Raw genomic sequence first — 24096 nt, forward strand, 5'->3', positions numbered from 1 at the left:
GCTTGCAAATAACATTGACGCGTGCATTTCAAAGCTGTCACTACCAGAGATATATTACAGAGCGAAAGGTGCTACATATACTTATAGAAATTGAAACCGTGCTGACTTTGGGTTATGGTAGCAAGATATATGCGCCACAGATAAGGTGCGTCATAATTGATCATTGATTGGCATATTCCGGTATGATTCGCTATCCATTCCCTTACATTTTTACAACTTGTAATTCTAATACTAGTTTCCTGTCATGAAACACACATTAACATCTCAGTGTGCCGGAGTTTTATGTCTGCGCAAACAAATAATGGTTGCCATTTCAGAAAAAAAGCAAAGCATATTCACCAACGTTAAGTCAAAAGAGTACACGCGCGTATACGCGTAAGTTGGCATCATTATAAATGTGTTTACGCGCTACAAGAAATCAATTTATAAAAATCACTGACCCACGTTTGTTTGTGCAAAAGAGCAAATAGCGATTAGATATAGAACACCAGTGCGCCATCACATATCTGAAATCACGACCAGAAACACATGTACAGATATATGGCTCTGGTCACGACGACGCGTTAATTTAATATTCGGCTCGCCGCTCTATACACAACCAGCGCAGAGCCAATATACGGCTCTGAACCAGCGTAGCGCGCAGTGCCAAGATGCGAACCATCTGTCTTTGGCACGCATACATTCTTATGACATCACAATACATCACAAACATTTGCCGTTACAAGATATTTCACCTTCACTACGTGACACTACTCCAAGGCAGCAATGCGACGTGGCATATGCACAACATTCACTGCTATATACCAAGTCCTCTACTAGAATTATAAAATGGCATCGGCCCCAAAGGAAGAGGAAGAACGAGTTGAGGCAGCCTTACAAGTGGTACGTCCAGCCATGAGATCCACATTGCTCAGTCCTTTGGTACGAAAGAGTCCACTCCCACCTTTGGGCGCACAACCCACTCAGCCTGTAGAGCGCAATCTCTTTAAGAGATTACATGATAATTCCGCGTCGCTTCTCTCGGTGGCTCAGCAGAGGAGCAGAGATGAAGGCAACAGGGCATCAACTAGCTCAACAAGTCAAGGTTAGTTCATATTGCGTCACACACTTTTGTTAAAGCAATGCCCTTCTTATAAACTAGAAGTGGCATTTTTTTTTAAATGAAATGTACCCTTTAGCATTTTGTTACTTCAAGAGTGATGTTAATTAGATGGTGCCCGCTGAAAGAAAAATATTACTAGAAAAATATTGTCGTATAGTTGAAAAACAGTTAAATGCTGGAATTTGCGGCAACGCAGAAGATGGACAGATTCATTTTGTAGGAACGTTTTGTGCGGATTTCGCGGTTTACTTCATCAATTTGGTCACGTTCAAGAATCGGGGAAATTGTCTCATTACAGGATGCTGAAAGCTGTGAACGCGATTTTGCCAACACATCCTTTAAAGGATTTCCTGGTGGCTGAAGTTGATTACTTTATCAAAATTGCTGAAATTTTTCATAAACCTTAGGCGAAAATAACATAGTCATAGCATTTTGTATCGCGGAGATGTGATGATTTTTTTTCTTCTAATTTTGTGCTGTAAATGCACCTGGCAACGGCAGACTGGACTGATGTCATCAGGCCACTTCCGCTGAAAATGTCTTCTTTTTTTTAAATTTAATTTATCGATCATTATCCAGAGGATACTTTTTATGAATTTCTAAGTACAGAGAACTTTGACAATGCTTCAGGTTTCAAGTATTCATCAGCAAGATGATTGTAATAGCCCAGGTAAAGCTTTAGAAGGTATTTGCTCGGATAAAATCAGACCCCCTACTATCTGTAGTATCTGAAGTTTTAGCCACTCGGAACAGGTTATCTCGAGTTACATATCTTAATCAGCAAGATTAATTTTTATTTCAATGTAAGTTTTACATTGTTGGTCACCAGAAAATCGTTTTAACATGCAAATAAAAAAACCCGCTAAGTGTTATAATATATTCTCCTGTCAAAGGTAGCGGCATGGAGCTGTTGAAGCCAGTTTCAGGTGCCCAAATATTTGAAAAATCATTCATGCATAAAAAGTTTAGACATAACTTGGATGCAATATTTTTGTTTTTAAGAATTTCCGACCGCAGCTCTGAGTGTACAGAATGCACCAGAATGTTGCCAGAGGCACTGGGTTCACCACCAGGAGGAACACCGTCCTGAGATACCAGCAACGGTACCATTCAGGGATACCATGACCCCACCACGACCTGCCTCTACAGCTCTCAGAAATATCAAGAAAGTCGATAAACTAACCAAATTAGTAACGGACGATATGCACTCCAATGAAAGGAGGCAGGCACCACTATCGACAATTTGTGTCCGGTGAGTTAGCTTATGATGTCATCATACCCGCATCAACATGTCTACGAAACAAACAAACAAATCAGGGAGTCAGACTGACCTGACAAATGTACCGTGTGTATTGTAGCAGAATATGCGTCCCTTTATAACCATAGTAACCATTTTTTTTGGGGGGGGTACATCAATATAAGAGGATCACCGCCCTGTTGAGAAATGTTGCTTTTGTCAGGGTGCTTGGATGCCAAATGATGCGATCTTTCCCCCTACGTTTGTATTCCAATTTTCTGTTTGTATTCCTTACCTCTTTTGAGCTATAAATCTGAAAAATAATCAACAATTTTCTTGTGCCCACCTCGCCACCCTTTGGCTATGTGCATGTTTATTATAACTTGCGTACAGACTAAAGAATCGAGGCTTTACCCGTCTGGTTTTCTTGTGATCTTAGATTTCCTGTAAGTTGTCACTGTAAGCACAAATCCCATGTAGATCGTTCTCAAAAATAAATCTATACTTTTGTATTAAGCTAAGAGTCACATTAAAACTACGACAACCATATTTAATCATACAATTCAACGAATGTTTTCGTAATTGGATATTGTTTTCTTTAATCTCAAGGCCTTTGAGATAGTGTTGGCATATGTAATATAATCAAGTAAAACATAGTTTCTACAATCGTTTTAAGTATGTAGAAACTTTTAAAATCAGTTTTTTGAATCCCCTTTCCTTTCTGACCAGATGGCACAAGTTACGTAACGATCCCGGTTACTCAGCAGACACTTTGCTTCAATGTCTCCGCCCAATCGGTAACGTAGAGAGTGTAGTCATTACCTCAGAGTGCACCGCTAGAGTTACGTTTGACCGCATCGACGATGCCTGTACAGCCGTAGACTCTAAAAACATCGGTCGCCGTCAGAATCCGTTACAATGTCGCTGGTTTCATAAATCAATGGAGAATAAGGCGTTTACAATGAAACGAAACCATCTCCATGTTATGTACAATCCTTTCATTAATTAATTAAGTAATTTAATATTATTTACAGTTATTCTTTCAGTTCATTTCTATTCATGTGCTTAATGTTTTGATAGGGTCAGACCGAGTTAAATATGTAAAATTATATCGTCATGGAAATTAACAAGTATCGCAGTAAGCTTCATTTTTTACGTATGTTGTAAATGTTCAAGTTTTGTCTAGAAAACCGATTTCAGTTCAACAATTTATAAATAATTGAGTGAATAGCGGTGATATGATAATGTTATATCACCTGGCCTCGGTGACTCGTATAATTATCTAATGGGAATTTACCAAATAATGTCCTAATTTTTCTGATAGTTGGTATTTATCTATCATATACACCCTGAGTTCATTCTCACATTTAATTCATCTCACGTATGCTATAATTACTCATATAACAGTTTGATATTTAAAGTGAGAGCAGCTTACTTCTTCCCAATACTTTTCTCGGGGGCAGGCAGAGAGTACTGCTTGATCCTTAATTTTGTGTGTTTTTGTGACAAACTGTGTTTGCTGTAATGCTGCTCAAGACAAGTGAGAAGAGAAGGATGACAAGGCAAGAAGTCAAGAGCAAGAATTTTATTGCAACACCAATTAGTTAAATTAGTTAAAGAGCTTAACGAGCTTTACAAAGTAGTAATGTACCCTGATACTATGCCAGAGATTTGTCATCAATGTAGGGAGGGGTTGATTAATTTACAAATACACAAGAATGGTAGCATAAAGTAAAAGACATAAACTTTGAATACTACAAGCTAACACATACAATAATATTAAAATTTCCATAAAATATCCATGTTACCAGTTTGAGATATGAAAGCTAAATTTCGATATTGAAAATTTTTTAAAAAACACTATCTGAATAGATTATACAATGAGGTAATGGGCCACAATCCTGGAGTGTATTCAACAATCGTAAAACAATGATCACAGCAGTAGCATCTAGCCCAAATTCGTCCCACTTCTGCCACCATGGTTAAGATTTATCTGAAACCAAAAATTGTTGAGAAAGGTGAAAGTCGGAATTCATCTGGATAGGAAGGAATCTGTCCAATGAAGCAGAACATTAATGAATCTAATATCATTACAACTAAACATCACCCTGCCAATCAACAATCGAAAGATCACTTACATATGGGTCTAGGAGGCAATTCCATTTCCTCTTCTGGAATCTGTAAAAAGAATATCAATAATAGGTTATGGTCTCAATGCTCCCTCAACTTGCTGCCACCTGCTAAGATGGTGAAGGAATCTGTTACGGATTTCAGTTCCACGCTTCTGTTATGCATGATTCTCATGAGTTCCTACACATTTTGTGTCCTACATATTTTGTGTTCCTATATATTTTGCATTCCTACATATTATTCAGTTTCTACATATTTTGTGTTCCTATATATTTTGCATTCCTACTTATAATGTAGTTTCTACATATTTTGTGTTCCTATATATTTTGCATTCCTACATATAATGTAGTTTCTACATATTTTGTGTTCCTACATATTATGTACTTTCTACATATTTTGCATTCCAATATATTATGTAGCTTCTACATATTTTGTGCTCCTATATATTTTGCATTCCTACATATAATATAGTTTCTACATATTTTGTGTTCCTACATATTATGTACTTTCTACATATTTTGCATTCCAACATATTATGTAGCTTCTACATATTTTGTGTTCCTATATATTTTGCATTCCTACATATAATGTAGTTTCTACATATTTTGTGTTCCTACATATTTTGTAGTTTCTACATATTATGCATTTTCTACATATTTCGCATTCCTACGTATTTTTAACATGTTAGTAATGATATATTGCTACTTACAATGTAGATCTCTTGCACTTCTGTCAGAGCTACATCTGGGTCTTCACAGAACAACAGCGCTCGGATCTAATGAACAAAGAATGCATAGTTTATCTATCACATCAGCCAGTTGGGACAATTTCATAATGCTAATATCTCTCTAAACTGTACTCCAATTTCATGCTTCAAAGCACTGGTATTGACAGTACAAACAGTTCCTAACCTTGATCTGATAGAAACATGATATTTATACTGCTCGTACTGACAATGCGAGTGCTCTGAAGCGGGACATTGCACTACAGTGTAGGAAAAATTGTCCCAACTGGGTGATCACATCAGGTATAATATATCCATGGTACAGAAATGTCATGAAGGTAAACAAATAATGGTGATCATTATAGTAATCTGAAATCACCATCAGTACTAACCAAGGAGCTACTTTTCTATGTGGCTTTAGCGGACAAGTGCCTGAAACATCTGTTATCACCAGCGGTACCTTAAGTTAGTTGGGTTCAGACAGCTTGGACCGGACATGGTCGGTTTACGAGATGTTAAATGCAAAGTATGAAACCTATTCAGTCCTTACCTCCGTGTTACCGATACCATGGACCAAGTACAGGACTAGACCCTGCAAAAAAGAGGAAAGAGTGTAAATTCTTCAAACTGACTGAAAGTGACAAATAAAGAAATTAACTTTATATAAAACTCACAATATATCTACACAAGCCTAGTGTCAGTTATTGGTAGCGATAGTTACCAACAACATAAAAATCATAGGGCAGTACAATTTAATTATCAGAATTATTGCCACTTTCAGATAAACACAGATGTTGTCATAATCACAGCAAACATCTGTCTCTGTGTACTGGTTTAATAATTTAGCTGGACACAAAACTAATATTTTAAGTTGTTTACCAGTGAAGTCAAGAGGAACACAAAGATGTACTGAATCCAGATTGCTTCCCCGTAGAGACCTTTATAACCGATTATCCAAGCAACGAAGTAATAGGCAGTCAGGATACAGGTAGCCCTAAGACTGGACCTGAAACAAACAAGAGAAGTACTGAATATGCATGGACCATGTTCTACCTATCAATCAATCAAATAACTTATGTATGTATGTATGTATGTATGAATGTGTGTATGTTTGTATGTATTGTATGTATTTTGGATCCTACTGCAAGCAGGAACTCGCGAAGAAGCCATAATTGGCTTATCAAAGCCGCAAGCTGACCAAAGTCAGTCTCTTAGATTCATAGTTAACGTCCATGATTATGAATTGTCAATTGCCAACAACTCTATAACTAGACGACATACATTAATCTTGGAGTGACTCGAACTCGGGACCTTATGATTGAAAGGCACCGGCGTTAACCACTGAGCTCACACTCCTAAGCGCTTAAAAAGCACCTAATATCAATTTTGGTAGAAATAAATCAAATCTCAATGGAATAAACATTTAGGAGAAAAATTTAATTTGTTCGTCAAAAGTTGTTATATACTTCACGAAAACTGATTGAATGCAATCGAAGGAGGCACAGAGAGCTTTCAAATCCGTGTCAAAGTGATGGATGATCTAATACCTGAATGAATGGACTCGATCTTGTCTCTTGATGTGGATGTCGTAATACCTGGCCACCACTAACAGCAATAACACAGAACTCTGTAACAAAACAAACATCAAATCATTGAGAAATATTATGCAAGACACTCAGGACTGCTTGTCACAACAATAGAGTAAGAACTTCATGCTATGAAGTTCCCATAGTAAGGGTAGTACATTTTAATTCACAATAGCAGTCTCTGGTGTCGAGGTTGTCCACTCTGTGAAAGAAAACTCTGTGAAGGATAACTGAGAACACTTGTGCTTCATCAGACTTTGATACATAAATTGCATTGCAATTAATCAATTGCTAGTTTTCAGGTTGAATAGTAGATATAAGAAAGCTATACAAGTGATGGAGAAACGTTGTACCTACCAGTATACCAATGATGAAGGGAGCATAGAAAGCCCACATCGCTCCATGTAACGGAGACAAGAAACATCTGGAAATGAAGCAGACAAATATGACAACCACCTTCAGTTTATCACACTACCATAACAGATCAAACATACAGCAGGAGAAAGTCATTAATTAATTAAAAAATTATGAAATTTGGAATACGCCCACACAGGTTAATTGACCTCATCTATTATATCCTTAGTGTGCTACCACTTAATGCGACCTTGAGTCTTACATGAATGGAATGACACCATGCCAGTAAAGCTTACTAGGATGAGAGCTGGGAAGACATTATTACATAACCTACTTAAAGAGTTACATGGGACCATGAGTTACATGGGACTATGATTACACGTATTGCATTTGTAACATTTGGATACTCACATGCCACTTCCGATCTCAAGATGAGGATTGGTTCCCCCGGCAACGGTGGTCGCCACCACCAAGACGGGCAGACCTATATAGAAAGAATTATATACAATTGTCCATACAAGCCTGTAAGTTGGGCTTATATCTCCTATTGGACACACTGGAGAATTACAATGAATATGGCACATATTGAATGATCTTAACCATTAGGCATGCTTTAGATGGATAACTCCCATCTTACCATAATTTTAAACTTGGAAACTTTTGGTTTCTTTGATATTCGGAAATTGGATATAATATGACTTCCTGTATTAAGGTGAAGTTATAAGCTGCTCTGTTCAGACCATTTTGTCTTTTTTAAGCATTCCAACTGATACAAAATATGAAGACAAAGTTACTACTAATAATAACATGTTTAATTTTGTATCACCAACAGAGAGCACCTAAGAAGATACAAACCAAATATGAAATCATTAAATGACGACAGTTTGTATGTTGTTTGTTGTATGTCGAAATAACATTTTCACTCAATCACTTCCATCTCAATTCAATAGTTTGCAAGCCAACTGTTTTCAATGAATTGCTCACCAATCACATCACCTGAGACACTCGGCTCATATAGCAGTCTACCATCTCCAGAGAGTCCTCCAGATACTATTCAGTGGGATATTTGCTTTTAAAAGTGACCATTTGCATGTCATCAACAAACAAACAGCCCAGTTGGGTTACCCACTAGATTGACTCACAAGACATTGATCATTTGATTATTAGCTTGTAGCTTGTGGCTAGCCATTCACTCACCCCAACCAGTAGAGTAGTAGATCTTCAACCTATCGTCACATCGGCTGAAGTGTTTCTTGTCCGTTACGTGAAGTCCTCGGTACGAGTCCTCCGACAGCTGCAGTGCTTCGATGACGATCCAGATCAACACGCTGAGGGCAGCATACTGTAAGGCGATTGCACTCAGCTGACAAAGACCCTGTAGAAGAAGAGAGAAGAAAACATATTAAAGATTTCTACAAAGTAATCAATAAATAATAAAATAATAAATAAAACTGATTATAAGCAAAGTAGGATAGAAAAAACAGAACAAAATAAGTTGTCTACAAGATCTGTCTATAGATTATAAACAAAGAATGATAAAAAGCAGCCAGCATTGATCAGATAACAGACAACACACATCAACAACATCAACAAACATATACAACCTGTGAATGAAATCAAGAAACATGAAAGGAAGGACTGCCGTTCTTTGCACCTTCATTGATTCACCAGACTAGGATTTGAGCGTTACAAAGTAGCACAACACTGGTTATTTGATATCTTGAAATGCTAAAAGATTGAAGATTTTCAACAGTGTCCATAATATTGGCAGGCACTGCCTTTCGATAAAAGCTCTGTTAACTTTCAACCATCAGTCAAGGAGGGGGGGGGGAGAAACTTTGGGATTACACTGCTTTGAGAGGACCATGCACTGCAAAGGGACACTCCCCTTTGGCAACTCACAACCATAACTACACGTTAAATGACTTTCCTAGTCTTGCAGGAAATGTCGTTTATCACTAGCATCTCTGTCACACGAGCCTGCTGAAAATGACTCCCTGGGTTTTGCTGCCTCCCATCTTTTACGCTGATTGATAGAACACTTAAATACCCATGCAGAAGCGATTTGAGAGAGGGAGAGAGTGGAATGTTAGCTCACCTCTGAATTCCTGCCCATGGTAGCCACAACAAGACTGAGACCGAGTGCAAACACAGAGAGGCATTCTTGTAAGTGAATTGTGTTTCGCAGAGTGTGAAGTCTCCTGAAAGTTAAAAGGGGAAAGAATAGCTGGATCAACAGTAAAACAAACCTTACAACTGACATTGCCAGCTCTTTTTACGTTATGTGTTTTTGTGTATTTTTGCATATTTTTGCATACTTTTCCATAGTGGTAATTATAAAGTTACCCTTCAGCGTGTTATTGTCTATTTCTTAAATGAAGGTAATAGCAGATTAGGGTTTAATGGAGGTACCTGTGACGTATCAAGGTAAAAACCAAATGGCCCAGAAAGAAGAGGTTCACACAGAATAGTCCGAGTCCCATGACTGCGATAGTGGCGTGATGAGGGTTAGGAACCTTGTAAAGAAAAGAAACATTAACAGTATTACGATGATGTAGATATCTGCAACGATGATGGTGAATATGCATTAACAGTAACACAAAGCTGTAGATATCTGCAACGATGATGGTGAATACACATTAACAGTATCACAGCATTAATGCTGTAGATATCTGCAACGATGATGGTGAATATGCATCAACAGTATCACAAAGCTGTAGATATCTGCAAAGATGTGGTGAATACACATTAACAGTATCACAATGCTGTAGATATCTGCAACGATGATGATCACAATGCTGTAGATATCTGTAACGATGATGGTGAATATGCATTAACAGTATCACAATGCTGTAGATATCTGCAACGATGATGATCACAATGCTGTAGATATCTGCAACGATGATGATGAATACGCATTAACAGTATCACAAAGCTGTAGATATCTGCAACGATGATGGTGAATACGCATTAACAGTATCACCATGCTGTAGATATCTGCAACGATGATGGTGAATACGCATTAAACAGTATCACAATGCTGTAGATATCTGCAATGATGATGATGAATACACATTAAACAGTATCACAATGCTGTAGATATCTGCAACGATGATGGTGAATACCCATTAACAGTATCACAATGTTGTAGATATCTGCAACGATGATGGTGAATACGCATTAACAGTATCACTATGCTGTTAATATGCTAACGATGACAGCATACCCTATAGTGAAGATGCCACCAAGACGAGTGCCGAATTAAAACCTTGTTTAAACATATGAACATATTTATACTAAAAAAAAGGAAAAAAAGCAGAGTCCATGCAGGGTCTAGAAAGGAAATCATTTTGCAGTGTTGAGGATAATCCAGGACAGCAACCATAAAATCAGATATATTGTTGATAACGTCTACGATACAGAGCAAATGTACTTACGATTGGAATGATTGATGAGGACACAACAGCAAAGTGAGTCAGGTGATTACAGCTGCAGGTGATGTGTGTATCATTACTGGAAATAAGCTCACACCCTCCAGTATCCCACCATCCTCTTGCACCCATACTGAAAACAAGAAAGTGACGAGGAGAGATTGAAAATATCATGTTTTTTTTGTGTGTGTGTATGCGTGCAATTGTTTTGTATTCTGACCGAGGACTTGAACAAAAGAATTCCAGGTGCTTGGTTGTGATTTCTAAAGAATCACCACGTCCTCGGAAGAATTCTATTGTATGGGGTATTGTTAAGGTTAGGGTATGAGGATTTGAGCAATGGAAAAAACAATGGGGTCCTCGGTCTGAATGTAATACAAACATGTGTGTGTGTAAGTCAGCATATTGCGCGTGATTGTACTCGTTTTACAGAATTTTCTTGGTTCTTTGCTATAAAGTTCATATAGATTTCTGGACTGTATTACTAACTGATGAATGTAGACAATGGCTGTAAATAAACACAGAGCATCGATGAACCAATCACCTTAAAATACATGAGGAACTGGACTTTGTGTGTGATACTAGCTGTGAATACAGGTACCAGCCTTATTAAATGCTAGTAGATTATATCAGACAATGAGCTAAAATAAACAGAGCATCAATGAAAACAAATATCACATTACAATATTATGATATTAGCTGAATTAAAGAGAATAAGAGTTTGCTTACTTTGCTGTGAAATTCCAGAATGCACAAACAGTATCCACTGTTTCATTGTCATACTGTAAGAATAAACAAATATTATGAAATAATGCAAATGAAGGGATGATCACATTCACAAAACAACTTTAAAACTGATTGAAATCATAACCAGTGATATAACTCAGGGCTCGAAATAAGCGGCGGCCAGTGCGGCCATGGCCGCGGGTGCCCTCGCCACTGGCCGCGATGCCCAAGGGAAAATTACTACTATCAAGGCCAGTAGTGGCCTTGCCCTTTTTACCCATTGGCCTCCGTGCCTTTTGCAGGAATAGGCATTGGACAAATGCGACTTTGAGAATGACAAAAAAACGAATCATATGTTCCGAAAAAGCGTGGCTATTATTCGCGGAAAATGATGAAGAGCATGCTAGCGTATCGCGGTCACAGGACGTGAATAACGAACTGTGATCGAAAATTGAACATCATCACAGTACTGACCTTGGTAGTTGGTGTGAAAACGTACCGCATTCTAACGGTACACGAATGTGAGCCTATCCAACTGATTAATATACGACCGCTCCGCGGGCTATCATTGCATTTTCGTAACGTAGTTCAGTGGGAAATTCAGTCGTAATGCAATACAGTGTTTCTAGAATCGCGAAGAAATTATTCCAGGGACAACAATGTGAACAAAATCATCATATTCCGAGAGAGAACATGTTTAGCTTCCTAACCATATCATTCATGTATATGTATGTATAACATACCTGTATTTATCGTAAATTGAAAGAAAGTTCGAAAAAGTTTACAACCAGTAGCAGCTACGGTCAAACCACACCTGCACACAGTAGTACCATTATACAGCTTTGGCTGATTGATGTCACAGAATCGTGCTCGCTTATTGGCTTAACAACTACATGAATGCGAGGTGATTGGTAGAATCTGGGAAATTCCCAGTAGAGTCAAGTTACACAGGATTATTTCGGGAGGGTGTGTCACTATTGGTAATTACAAGTACACCCAATTTCAGGCGGGAGTCGGAAGACCGAATAATTATGTAGTGGAGAGTTGTACACTGGAAGCATATGCAGTTAAGTTGTATTATCGACAGTGTTTCGGCGTTGTGTATGAATTTCATAATAATAATGCTGTTTCATGGAGGAGTGTTACGCGGCGGTTTGAAAATAAAACAGGTTACAAATTGAGACATTCTTCGCATCATTTTTCAAAGTGGCCTTGGTGCCCTGCTCACAATTTCAGCGTTGGCCTTGCTGCCCTCCCCACTGGCCTTGATGCCCTCCCCAAAAACATGTATTCCAAGGCCAGTTGGCCTGCCCTAGAAATTACCAAATTCGAGCCCTGATATAACTGTCACAAGTGATATTAATAACTACTAATAGGATTCTATCTCCTAGTTATGAGAGGCTGTGCCTCTGGGGACTTTTGGCTACGATCATGCGTAGTATATAGTCCCCTATCCCAACAGACTCGTGACTCACACCTGATGATGAACACACAGTTACAGTCTCGATGCAATGGGACTGGATCAATTAAGTTTTAACTTTAGTTTTAATTTGTTTGTGCCCAGGTTCTTTCTTAAAAAAAAGGTATGAGAGGCTGTGCTGTCAAAGCTCCTCAAAGATGAAGTTAGCTTTACTGTACAATATTATTATTTACCTGCTGGTGAGTTCTTAGAGTGATGATTACTGGGTTGTAATTTATTTACCTGCTGGTGAGTTCTTAGAGTAATGATTACTGGGTTGTATAGATCTCTCCTCAGTGGTGGATCGATAGCCAGTGATATGATCCGACTGTTGGCCACCGCTTGACCAGTGTATTGCACTGCTAACCTGTAACAGAAATGCAGCAAACATGGTAAGCAAGGCAGGACTCAGTGGGACAAGTGTCATAGGAATCTCTTCAATCTCAGGGCTGGACATCTCAGTTTGGTGGAATACAGGAACGGTACTTCTGAGATCACTGCACTGAATCTTCTTTTAGACAATAATTTCTGCTTGATTAACAACTGTTTATAATTCGGGCAGTCGATGATTTGCTTCAATATTTTGAAAAAACACAAAAAAACTGCGCTTAATTGAACAACCCCTCAACATGATCAGTTAAAACTGATTTTATTATTCTGTCGGGATTCCACTACTTGAACATACATCACTAAATCAGCAAATCATAACAATATATAAATTATACCGGTTCAATTGTCTAGTGGATAAAGGAAGTGCAGGCATAGAGAAGCATCCCTGGCTGTCCAAAGTATGGTGGGTGTTTTTGTCATCCAACATGAGCTAAAACTGTAAATTGGATAGCCCACCGGATGTAAAGTGTAAGTAATAACCCATTTTACCTCTCCCACATATACATATGGCTGCTTAAGTATGTAAAATAACTACCTTCCTACCGGCAAATTATTATATTATAACTTGAAACGAGTAAGAAATGGAACTCACTGGTCTGACATGTTTGAAGTTAAAACATCCTGAAGGTTATCAAAGTGAGAGAAAACAAAGGTTGCTGCATCTCCTGAAAAATAATAATCAATAAAAGAAAATAATCAATAAATGAAAAATAAAACCAGATGAAGAAGGAATTAAGACCAAGTAAAGTTGCCAGTCAATGTTATAACGTTGCTGATGAGGAAGAAACGTCTATGAATATAGTTTTCAGGTAAATTAATCAGTCAGGCAATTAATGTAAGACATCATGGAAAATGAATATTATGTTAATCTTATTTGAGTGGGGAGCAAAGGGGTGACATTCCTCCTTTTTGGTGCGGCCTTCTTTCACTCTAGCTCCTCCAATTATGATCTCACCTTTCTTAATGCCCCTGGAATAATTACCTAACCTGTACAATTGCCTTTGTTTGTTAATATGTTATTTGGCTAAACCATGTGATACAGGGAGTGACATACCTACTAGACAAGCCTACAAAGCTTATTAGATTGATTTCTTTTGCAATGTTTTTATACATCCTTTCATATTATTCGATATATACATTACTATATGAATACATTGTCATGAAACAAATAAATGAAATAATAACTTGACCGTCTCAATGCCCCTCGAGTTCCTACAACAAAGATTGTACCCTTCTCCATGCCCCTCATATAAAGACTTATAGACATGCCCCATACAAATGTCCATCATACAAATGATCTCATACAAAGACTCATACAAATGCCCCTCATACAAAGACTGGTACAAATGCCCCTCATATAAAGACTCATACAATGCCCCTCATACAAATGCCCCTCATACAAAGATTCATAAAAATGCCCCTCATACAAAGATTCATACAAAGACTCCACACTCCTAACTGCATGAACTTATGCTGTAATCATGTGAATCATGCATAAGGACACCAATCATTGTGTACAGATATGAATGAAAATATATTTAGAACACTTTCTCTTAACTTCAACACAGCTTCCTACAGCATGCATGCTAGTGGCTATTATCTAGGATATAAATAAAAAGTACCCCGCTGTCCAATTCATATAAAAAAATACTTTAATTGAAATAAACTAACCTCCGTTGGTATACCGAAATAAGTTTGCTGGGAGTCGGATGGTGTCGTCAATTCTCAGTAGCTCACTGTTGTTGGTGCTAGTGTCATTTGACCCCAGGTCGACAACAGGCGGTAAGACGGTGTCTGTCAGGCCAAAGGTGTCAATAGGAAAACGATCCATGCAAGTCACTGCACCAACAGAAGAAAGAAACAAATCCATGAGTAACCAATTTTAAGAATTAAGGCATTGAAGGAGAGGTAGGGGAGGGCAGGAATCAGGGAGGGGAAGGGGGAGGGGAAGGGGGAATAGCAAAAGATTTATATTGCGATGCAATTTCCTCTGTCCGTGTTTCCATGTATTTTGTAAGAAAAGGTTATTGTACTGCCTTTCAATGAATTAAAATAAACTGACAATAAACAAAAACAAAAAGGTAGTTTTAGGTCGATTTCCTCCTTTCTGTGGTTGCAATAGCTAATGATGGAGGTTGAAAAGGGACTTCAGGCAAATACATTTACAATGATATATCATAGGCCAACAAAACAAAAATAGAGTGCATTATGAGTGCTTCTAAATTAGTTTCTATTGTCATGATCTTCATCCTAGCAAAATATTAAATGTCTGGAATACTCATTTAAGGCCAATCGAAAAAACTTGTATTTAAGACATTGTGATGGCGCTAGTTGAAGTAGCAGACTTCTTCTGTTTTGCATTAAATGTAACTATATGATGCTTCTGAGGAACTGACATAATGGTCTATATGGTTTAGACTAGTTATTCCAGCCACTTTCATTAGTGTGCCTCTGATGTGGTGTATTTTTCAATAAAACTGAAAGAATATTACTAATATTGCAGCCTGCATTGTGGGAAGTTATTTCTAATAATGACAAATGAAATTAATTTCTTCCTGTTAGTAAATTCAGCATATTTCCACAAACCTGCCTGGTAGAATTCAGCATATTTCACAAACCTACCTGGCCAAATGCAGCATATTTCATGGACCTACCAAGACTGAATTCAGTATATTTCACAGACCTACCTAGCCTTGCCTTCTTAAAGACAGTAGAGCAGCCGGTGTACTCCTTGTTGACAGGTAAACGTGTCGCTACCTGAATGCCGAGTGTCTCCAGATTCTCCATCAAAGCTGCTACACTATACTCATTCTGTAAACAACAAGATAAATAAACAAGCAAATAAATAAACTGCAAATAAACAAATAAATGAACAAACAAAATGCATAAATTAATTAATAAATGTACGAATAAATAAACAAATAAATTAATTATTAATAAATTAACAAACAAATAAATAATTAAAAAATAAACAAACAAATATATAAATGAGTCAAAGTAAACAAACTAATGCATAAATCAACAAAATAAATACCTAAATAATATATGAATGAATGAATAGATGAATAAATAAAATAATATTACACAAGGCATCTTAAGAAAGATATCAACCTAACTACAAGTGCTCCATTGTGAACGATACAAATGAATCCAAAGAGATATCAACCTATTTTCAGGATACTGCTTATAATAGATAAATCATCTTACCTCAGAAATGTTCTGCCACAGGGGATACAGGTCATCCTCCAAGAGGTTACTAACAGATTCAGCAAAACTCTAGATAAGAAGTAACGATAATGTTCAAATTAATGATTTTACTTCTGATAAGGCACTCTCCCTAGCAGTTAGCAATAGCCCCCCACCAACCCCACCCCACCCAAACCCTCTCTAGTCTGCTATTTCCATTCAATGGTACAGCTCTTATAACAAGTTTCAGTAAAAATTCAAGCATATCAACAACAATTCCCATCTTGAACATCTGTTTACACTACCAGATAAACACATTGCATTAAATGTACAACAGACTGTTTCCCTCTGACTTAATCAGCCAATTCCCCTGAAGGATCTCATCCCAGGATCGAACAGGGGGTAAACATATCTGAATTGAATTATGATAAGACAGCAAATATCATACAATATTCACTGCTCTCTTAGTAGCATATGAACGAGACAATGAAACAACCAAATTCATTTACCCAGTTAATAATGAATTATGTTTTTCTTTTACTGGTGTCCTTGCCTTTTTATAGGTATATTCTTGTGAAACTATATTAGGATATATAAAAGAGCCCCAGCTGTTTGGAAAAGGACATTCTTACAAGAATGAAAATTTAGTATTGAGTATTTAGAATTGAGTATTTAGGGTAAAAGAAATTTGTAAAGAGAAAAAAATTTAGGGTAAAAGAAATTTATAGAGAGAAAAAAAACTGTTTGTTGACAAACAGCTAATCTACCACAAATAGTAAGTGTGGTTATTAACAGATAGAAAAGTTAGATGGCAAAACCCCAAACAAAAAAACGCTGTTGCCATTGGAGTACGCTCAATGTTGTGTACGATTCTGATCGTTGGTTTCGTGGCCAGTAATACCTCACTCACCTCATAAATATTCATAGCCTCATTTCTTGCCAAACCAGACGGTAACCCGGCCTTTGACATCTCGTCCATCACGTGAATGCTGGCTTTAATATCCGAGGAATCTGGCAGAGTCTTGCCCGAAGTCAGATTTAGAAGACGATCGTAGATACTCTTTGTGGCATTCAGGGTTAACTCTTCTTGCTCTTGTACCTGGAATTACAAAAAAATGAAAATAAAAATACAATAGTCATGTTAAAAGCTGCCAATCACATACTGTACATAACGATTCAATGATGTTTCTGATACTTATAACACATTTAAATTGCCATTTCTGTATATACATCTAGCTGTTAAGTCTAAAGTTGTGAAATTTCCTAACTACATAACTAATCATTTGTAACAGGTTGCAGATATGTAATACATATTAGTTTAATTTACTGTGTCTGCTAATACTTGTATTTGTTCAGTTATTTTTTTTTGGTGATACATTTATTATATGATATTGAAATGTACTATTTTACAGCTCATTCATGTCACAAATAGTTAATATTACATAATTGTTTTACCATCAGCGTAGCTACGGTTCATTCATGTTCGTGGGACATTTGTTACATCACCGCTTACTCTCAAAGATGTTCCATCATATATTATGACAGTATTCCATGTAACTGTTAACTGGCTAGTATTACTTACCCCTGTTCGTTAACGTGCATATGAGCGACATTACTTACTATTTCCAGAAGTTCATTCACATTCCTGGCACAGTCTGCCTCGTGTATCACCTGACAGTCAGCCTTCCAAGTCAACGGTGCTACCTTCAGCAGTTCCTCGTGATCCTCAGTGACCTCTGAAAGATCAAATTGAACATGCTTGAAAAAAGACTCCGTAGACCACATCAAAATATTAAGGGGTTTAATAACACCATGTATTTGGTGTTTAATAACACCATGTAACAACATGTATATATTTATTATCTGTGGAAAATCAAATAAATCAAATCAAATCAAATCAAATAATATAAAAAAATTATCACATTAAACAAGAGAATGAAAAGACAACAGGAGTATGCAAGGAATCGATCATTATACATGTCCAACAATAGTAAGAATGGCCTGACTATGTTCACTTGTTGTGTACTGTAATGAACCTGTAATACATTAAACAGATGTTGGATTTCTTCAATTTGACAAAAAGGTAAAAACGGCATATAATATAAGGATTACCAGAGTTACCAACTAAATATGGTAATTATCGTAGAAGGATGGGCTATTTTAGGAACTTGAGAAACAGTGACAATAAACGTAATCTCAAGAACATCAATGCTTTCTCCACTGCTTCACACTCAACCTATCAGCACTCTCCTGAGATCTCATTAAATTTATAATCACAGTAGTCAAAGGCAATGATGTGAGCCAGCTGAGGTGACAATTTTTTGTATCTTTGCTTTTAATCTTTGAACAAGAGATTTGAGAAACCATGCAACGCAGCCAATTGGCTGGTTTTGCGACCTAGCGACCTTCGGGCTAATGAAACTTAATCCTAGCAACATGGACGTGATATAGTTTTGGTTTATCTATTTTAACAATATCAATTATCAATGAATGAGTTATAATGTTCCAAAGATAAAGGTAATAAGATAACACAAAAGTGATGATGCTCTCTAAATCTATTGAGCTTTCTATAAAGGTTTCAGATCCGACTCTCACCAATTTCTTCTTCCTTGGTTTCTTCTCCTTTGAGAGTCTTACTGAGCTCCGGGTCGTCTGGGCTGAACGTATAGATCCAAATAGCGACATCATCGAAGGCTGCCCCCAAGTACCCATCTTCGGCATCGTTTCGCTTCCCCAGCTGGAGTTGAGTGAATTCATCTGACGGTCTTACCACAGGTAGAACCACTCCACTGACATTAGAGCCTATCGATCAATCAATCAATCAATCCAATCAATCAACCAAACTGTAACAGTAGAACCTACATTATGCAGACCTCTTGCATTCAGAGTAAATGAATAATGAAAAGATTATAGGAGTTGACCCATCCATCTCAGAATTGAAAGTTCTGCCATCTACCCAACTATGCTATGAAGCTAAGTGTCACCGACACAGTTAGTGTTGCTCTTGATATAGCCATTTCTTTGCTGAGGTAAACAGCTGGAACTTCAAAAAAAAAAACTAATTTTATCATTCTTTAACATTTCATTATTTCAAACTACACTTTAAGTGTAAGAAACTTCACTGTGTATACACATTTAGGACCTACAGCCTTTGGCCAATACCATAATTATTATTGCACCATAGTGAGATAAAGACAAATATAAAGTAGTCCATTAAAAAAATAATTAAAAATTTAAATCCATTTGCCAGAACTAATGTGTACAATACAATAGTGTACTGGGAGGGACCTGCTTTGTAAACATCAGAAACATTGTTTACCAATTAATTTTTTTGGTTTTATTACCCAGCTGGCAACCATATAAGAATGTCTACCCAGAGTTTGGGAAGGGTGGTAACTAAAGAATAGATCTATGGCTGTTAACAGCAGAGTAAAATACACACATGAAATATACAGGCAACTGTGTTTCTTGTGCAAATATATCGCGAGAAGATACAACCTTGTCATTTTTGTCTTCTTAATATTCCAAATGAAGCTGATGAAAAGCGAGTAAAATCACTGACCTTTGACCTCTCCACCAATAAACACATTGAGGCCATCTCTCTGATTCCAACCAAGGGCATAGTTTGTCCAGTTACTCCCAAACGTATACTTGAAGGATGTGGACCATATATTAGTTCCATCCACCACCGTCGTAGAAATGTGAGAGTTATTAAAGTGAGCCGAGTATCCATGGGATGTAGACGTCTGAGCACCAGAGCTATGAACGAAAACAACAAATATATATATATACTTACTGCAATTTATCTGTAATTAAAAAATCTCATTCTTCCATAGGGAATCCTTCAATGTCTTCATGGCCAGCTGCTTATAACACATATAAAGCTTGAATCGTAAGGTAATAGCACTCAAAACCTAACCTGGTGTTGACTGATCACTCCCATTTAGAAGTTTTCTGATACCACATCATTTTCATTCCTGATTTTATTCCCTTCATTTCTATTTATTCTTCACAACAATTTTCTTGTGCTTACATTTGTTAGTTTTGAACAAATTCAGAGGTTTGGACAACATATTCAAGTATTTTGATGTTTATTTCATTTTAATCAGTCTGCCAGCTACAAATTGTTCACTTGGGAGGGGTGGGGGGAGGGAGGGGTTAGTGGGGCTTGTTAAGAACAAAGTATAGCCATGTCTCTTGCTAGGAAACACTTTTAATATCCTTTAATATTGATGGGGCGCATCTGCTTATGGTACTCAAATGGAGGAGTTACAAGCATGCCAGAATTTCACATGATGTGATTATCCTGTATCGAGGAAGATCGCATGAACACGCGCTATCAACAATTTTAACCGACCATGAACACCTTGGCGTAGTAGTAAGTCACTCACCTGAGGATGTAGCCCACTCCTTCAGAGTTGGTAGCAGGGTTCTGAAAATGGTCAGTGGAACCCATTTTTATCCACAGAGAGATTGTGAGTCCAGCGGGGTGGCACATCGCAGGGTCACTCAAACAGTGAAATGGAAAATCACCTGAAGAAGAGAGATAGAGTGCATAGAGTGCATCTCGGGCAAAAGAAAACCAGACTTCTTTTGTCCTCAGCTCCAACCATGGTGGTGGGCACAACCATTATGTGGAGGGAATACACCCCATTCCTAGGGGGTCTGTAGGGGGTCTGTGAACATCTCTCTCTGTCCCTTGGGCAAAGGTTGAGAACCTAGGTGTTTGTATATACAAAAAACAAATCCCCACGGCCTAATCTGATATCTTATCTTGCAATAAATTGTGGTAACAGTACATGGTCCCTACGCAGCTCCTAAATTGGTTTGGGTAAAGTGTGCGCTCCACATGATATCATCATGAACTGAGACTGACATCTGGTTAAACTCTTGAGGATTTAATCTGTAAGTGGATGACGCTACTTTTCATGAATCGAAACGCACCCGAGGGTCGATAGTAATTATCCATCACAGGAAACTTTGCAATATTATCTAGTAAAGACTGACTCACCGACTGTCACGTAACCGAAATCTTTCACTTCATTCTTGGCAGTATCTGCTGCTCCTTCTTCATTTTGGAATCTATCCTGTGTGAGGACCGTATCGACAGCCTCGACACTCCCCTCCGGATCAGTCACATCGAAGTAAGAATCGGCTGATGAGTAGCCCTCCACCAGACCTGTGAAAAAGACAAGAAATTGCAAAACATATAGGGTATTGTACATAATGAGGGAAACCTAGCTTGTTCTAAATATAGACCATGATCAAGCTAAATGCAATGGAAAAGAAACCTTGGATTTGTCAAGTAGACAACATTAGTAGCAGTGAAAGAGGGGGGAGGGGGGAGGGGTAAGAATGTCTGCTAATAAAGTATATGTTTTCTAAGAAATCATCACAAGCAATCACATATGTGCATATACTTTTCAACTTTTTTTTTCTTTATACACCATACACAAATGGATGAGGAACTAGCATGTAAAATCAAATCAAATCTGACATTTCACAACGATAACTGTTAACTTTTATTCAAATTTTGTTAAGATCTACATATGTAAACACTTGTACAAGACCCTCAAAACTTTGACGAGCTGTCCTCTACTTTTATCATCAGACCATCCTCAAACATGCTTCTAGCTTTTCCAACATTTGTAGGTAAAAACCATCATACTCAACAACAAAACTATTCCTTGACAAATCATCTGATCTGCATAATTTTACAAAACCTATATTCCGACGTAAAGACCTAATATTATGTCTTGTAAGGCATTTTGATGATAGAACTCTGTAAAGCTTCACCTAGGGTATAAAATAAACCTCCCAATTCCACCTCACCTCATCTCACTTTAGTTCCCTTTCCCTTACTCACTCTCTCTCTCTCCTTGTCCCCCTCCCTTCCCCCTCTCATAGCTTGCATGGTACATTACCTCCTGAGCCAGTGTAATATTCAGCTGACGGTAGCTTGTCACTGCCAGTAGGGGTCAGCAGCATGAATTCATCGAACGTTGCCTCCAGCCGTTTCGTCCTGGACCGTCCACCTAATACCAGGGTACCTATCATCTCTGATTCTCTGACATCATCTATCGGCTTTGACTGATGGACCAAAGACATGTGGAAAAATACGAGACATCAGAAAGAAATCCCCAGTATTACAGTAAGTAAATTTTAATGGCCCCAAGAAAAATGACCTCTTTTTACCAATTAGTCTGCAACGCCTGCCACATATTTTTTTTTGCATGAGGGTCTTTGTGTGAACGCTGTATGATTAACTACACTGTAGACATGAACATATTTCCACACAGTGTGTACACATAGAGCCTAATGGTGTTAAGAAGCTATGCAGGCTAAGCTTGTACAGCCTGAGGTCGATTAACGACTGTAGCAGGTCGATTTCATAATCACAAAACTTTCCTAGCTTCTGTATAGCGTGCTATAATTGGAGCCAATAAAGCAGATCTTTAAGGATATAAGGGTCAGAGACTTACCTCAGATGAAACAACTTGGCCATCAAGCACCAGCAGCATTCCATCTTGAGGGAGCCAGAGGAGGGCCAGGTACATCCATTCATCATAGGTGATATTAACAGCTGGTACAGTACCCTGCCATGTCCTGGTACCATTGGACACCATCGCTGTAATTGTTTGCCTAGACTGAGATATGGTGAAGCCAACCTCACCTGGGAGAGAAGGGTATAAGGTAGAACCAAACAGGGAAATGTACGCTGTCAACAATATATAATTCACATTCATTCTGAGCGAAGATGATAACTTCTGAATCATAAAACTGTGCATGACCATGGTTATCTAAACCTAACCCACTATAAAAGGTGTGTGTAAAATACTAAATGACGGTGACACATGACATATTCATTACAGTTATATCTTATTAGCAATAATCATAGCTGAAAATAAACAATGATCAACAGGCCAATATTGATGTTAATCGTGACCTACCATCAGCAATAATCATTAGACAACATATTAATGATGATCTTGCTTGTATAAGCAATCATAATCCATCAGCTAATATTGATGATAGTGGTTCCTTGAAAATAAACAAATGACCAATATTGGTGGGAATGGACCTACAATCAGCAATAATCAATAGAATGAAAATATGAAAATATGAATGATGATCTTTTCTTGTAAGCAATCATAATCCATCAGCTAATATTGATGATCGTAGTGCCTTGGAAATAAACAATGACCAATATTGATGGGAATGGACCTACAATCAGCAATAATCAATAGACAAAATATGAATGATGATCTTGTCTTGTATAAGCAATCATAATCCATCAGCTAATATTGATGATAGTGGTGCCTTGAAAGTAAACAATGACCAATACTGATGGGAGACGACCCACAATCAGCAATAATCAATAGACAAAATATGAATGATGATCTTGTCTTGTATAAGCAATCATAATCCATCAGCTAATATTGATGATCGTGGCAGTGGCGGAGCGTCCATAAAGTCAGAGGGGGCGGATGCCCCCCCTGACGGACTCAAATGGACTGCTGGCGCCCTTTTCAGCTTTTTACCACTTTTTACTTATTCGCGATTATTGACTTTTTTATTGCGCTCTCAAATACCTATTGACATTTGTCACATTTTGTTGGTATAATTTTCTGACAAAATGGTGATGACACCTATTTATTCTTCATTTATCTGCAAATTAGCAAGGCCCAGAAAGTTCATTTCCCGCGATCTAGGGAGTATCTTTACTCAAAAAATTTCTGTACGCTGTATAAGTATAAGCAATCAAAATCCA

At 37.6% G+C, this 24096-nt stretch overlaps 2 protein-coding genes across 7 annotated transcripts in view; one reads left to right on the top strand and one right to left on the bottom strand.

The window, feature by feature from the left end:
* The first annotated feature begins 715 nt into the window (after positions 1-715).
* On the top strand, positions 716-3757 carry LOC139960838 (uncharacterized). The gene is made up of 3 exons (XM_071959440.1): positions 716-1084; positions 2105-2354; positions 3069-3757. The coding sequence occupies exons 1-3, from the start codon at positions 829-831 to the stop codon at positions 3346-3348; spliced, it is 786 nt and encodes a 261-aa protein (XP_071815541.1). The 5' UTR covers positions 716-828; the 3' UTR covers positions 3349-3757.
* A 152-nt stretch (positions 3758-3909) lies between these two features.
* LOC139960812 (uncharacterized) overlaps positions 3910-24096 on the bottom strand; it is a 44023-nt gene continuing 23836 nt past the window's right edge. For all 6 annotated transcript variants that reach the window (XM_071959428.1, XM_071959383.1, XM_071959419.1 and 3 more), the window contains exons 20-45: positions 22808-22998; positions 22250-22415; positions 21337-21504; positions 20717-20858; positions 19888-20084; positions 18921-19127; positions 17946-18061; positions 17236-17424; positions 16347-16415; positions 15827-15950; positions 14811-14978; positions 13732-13804; positions 12993-13116; positions 11294-11346; positions 10571-10697; positions 9546-9649; positions 9232-9334; positions 8331-8508; positions 7545-7617; positions 7137-7203; positions 6741-6820; positions 6073-6199; positions 5744-5785; positions 5179-5244; positions 4478-4517; positions 3910-4332 (exon numbers count right to left, since the gene is read on the bottom strand). In XM_071959428.1, coding sequence (XP_071815529.1) covers positions 4322-4332; positions 4478-4517; positions 5179-5244; positions 5744-5785; positions 6073-6199; positions 6741-6820; positions 7137-7203; positions 7545-7617; positions 8331-8508; positions 9232-9334; positions 9546-9649; positions 10571-10697; positions 11294-11346; positions 12993-13116; positions 13732-13804; positions 14811-14978; positions 15827-15950; positions 16347-16415; positions 17236-17424; positions 17946-18061; positions 18921-19127; positions 19888-20084; positions 20717-20858; positions 21337-21504; positions 22250-22415; positions 22808-22998 — 3005 coding nt within the window. In that variant the 3' untranslated portion in view covers positions 3910-4321. The remainder of the gene's footprint in view (positions 4333-4477; positions 4518-5178; positions 5245-5743; positions 5786-6072; positions 6200-6740; positions 6821-7136; positions 7204-7544; positions 7618-8330; positions 8509-9231; positions 9335-9545; positions 9650-10570; positions 10698-11293; positions 11347-12992; positions 13117-13731; positions 13805-14810; positions 14979-15826; positions 15951-16346; positions 16416-17235; positions 17425-17945; positions 18062-18920; positions 19128-19887; positions 20085-20716; positions 20859-21336; positions 21505-22249; positions 22416-22807; positions 22999-24096) is intronic.

This window comes from Apostichopus japonicus, chromosome 3 (assembly GCF_037975245.1).
Source record: "Apostichopus japonicus isolate 1M-3 chromosome 3, ASM3797524v1, whole genome shotgun sequence".
Classification (NCBI taxonomy): Eukaryota; Metazoa; Echinodermata; class Holothuroidea; order Aspidochirotida; family Stichopodidae; genus Apostichopus; species Apostichopus japonicus.

Excerpts from the sequence above, each read along its gene's own strand:
- LOC139960838 (XM_071959440.1), top strand. The coding sequence starts at position 829 with ATGGCATCGGCCCCAAAGGAAGAGGAAGAACGAGTTGAGGCAGCCTTA. Across the intron at positions 1,085-2,104 it reads AACTAGCTCAACAAGTCAAG|AATTTCCGACCGCAGCTCTG; the intron begins GTTAGTTCATAT and ends TTTGTTTTTAAG. Across the intron at positions 2,355-3,068 it reads CTATCGACAATTTGTGTCCG|ATGGCACAAGTTACGTAACG; the intron begins GTGAGTTAGCTT and ends CTTTCTGACCAG.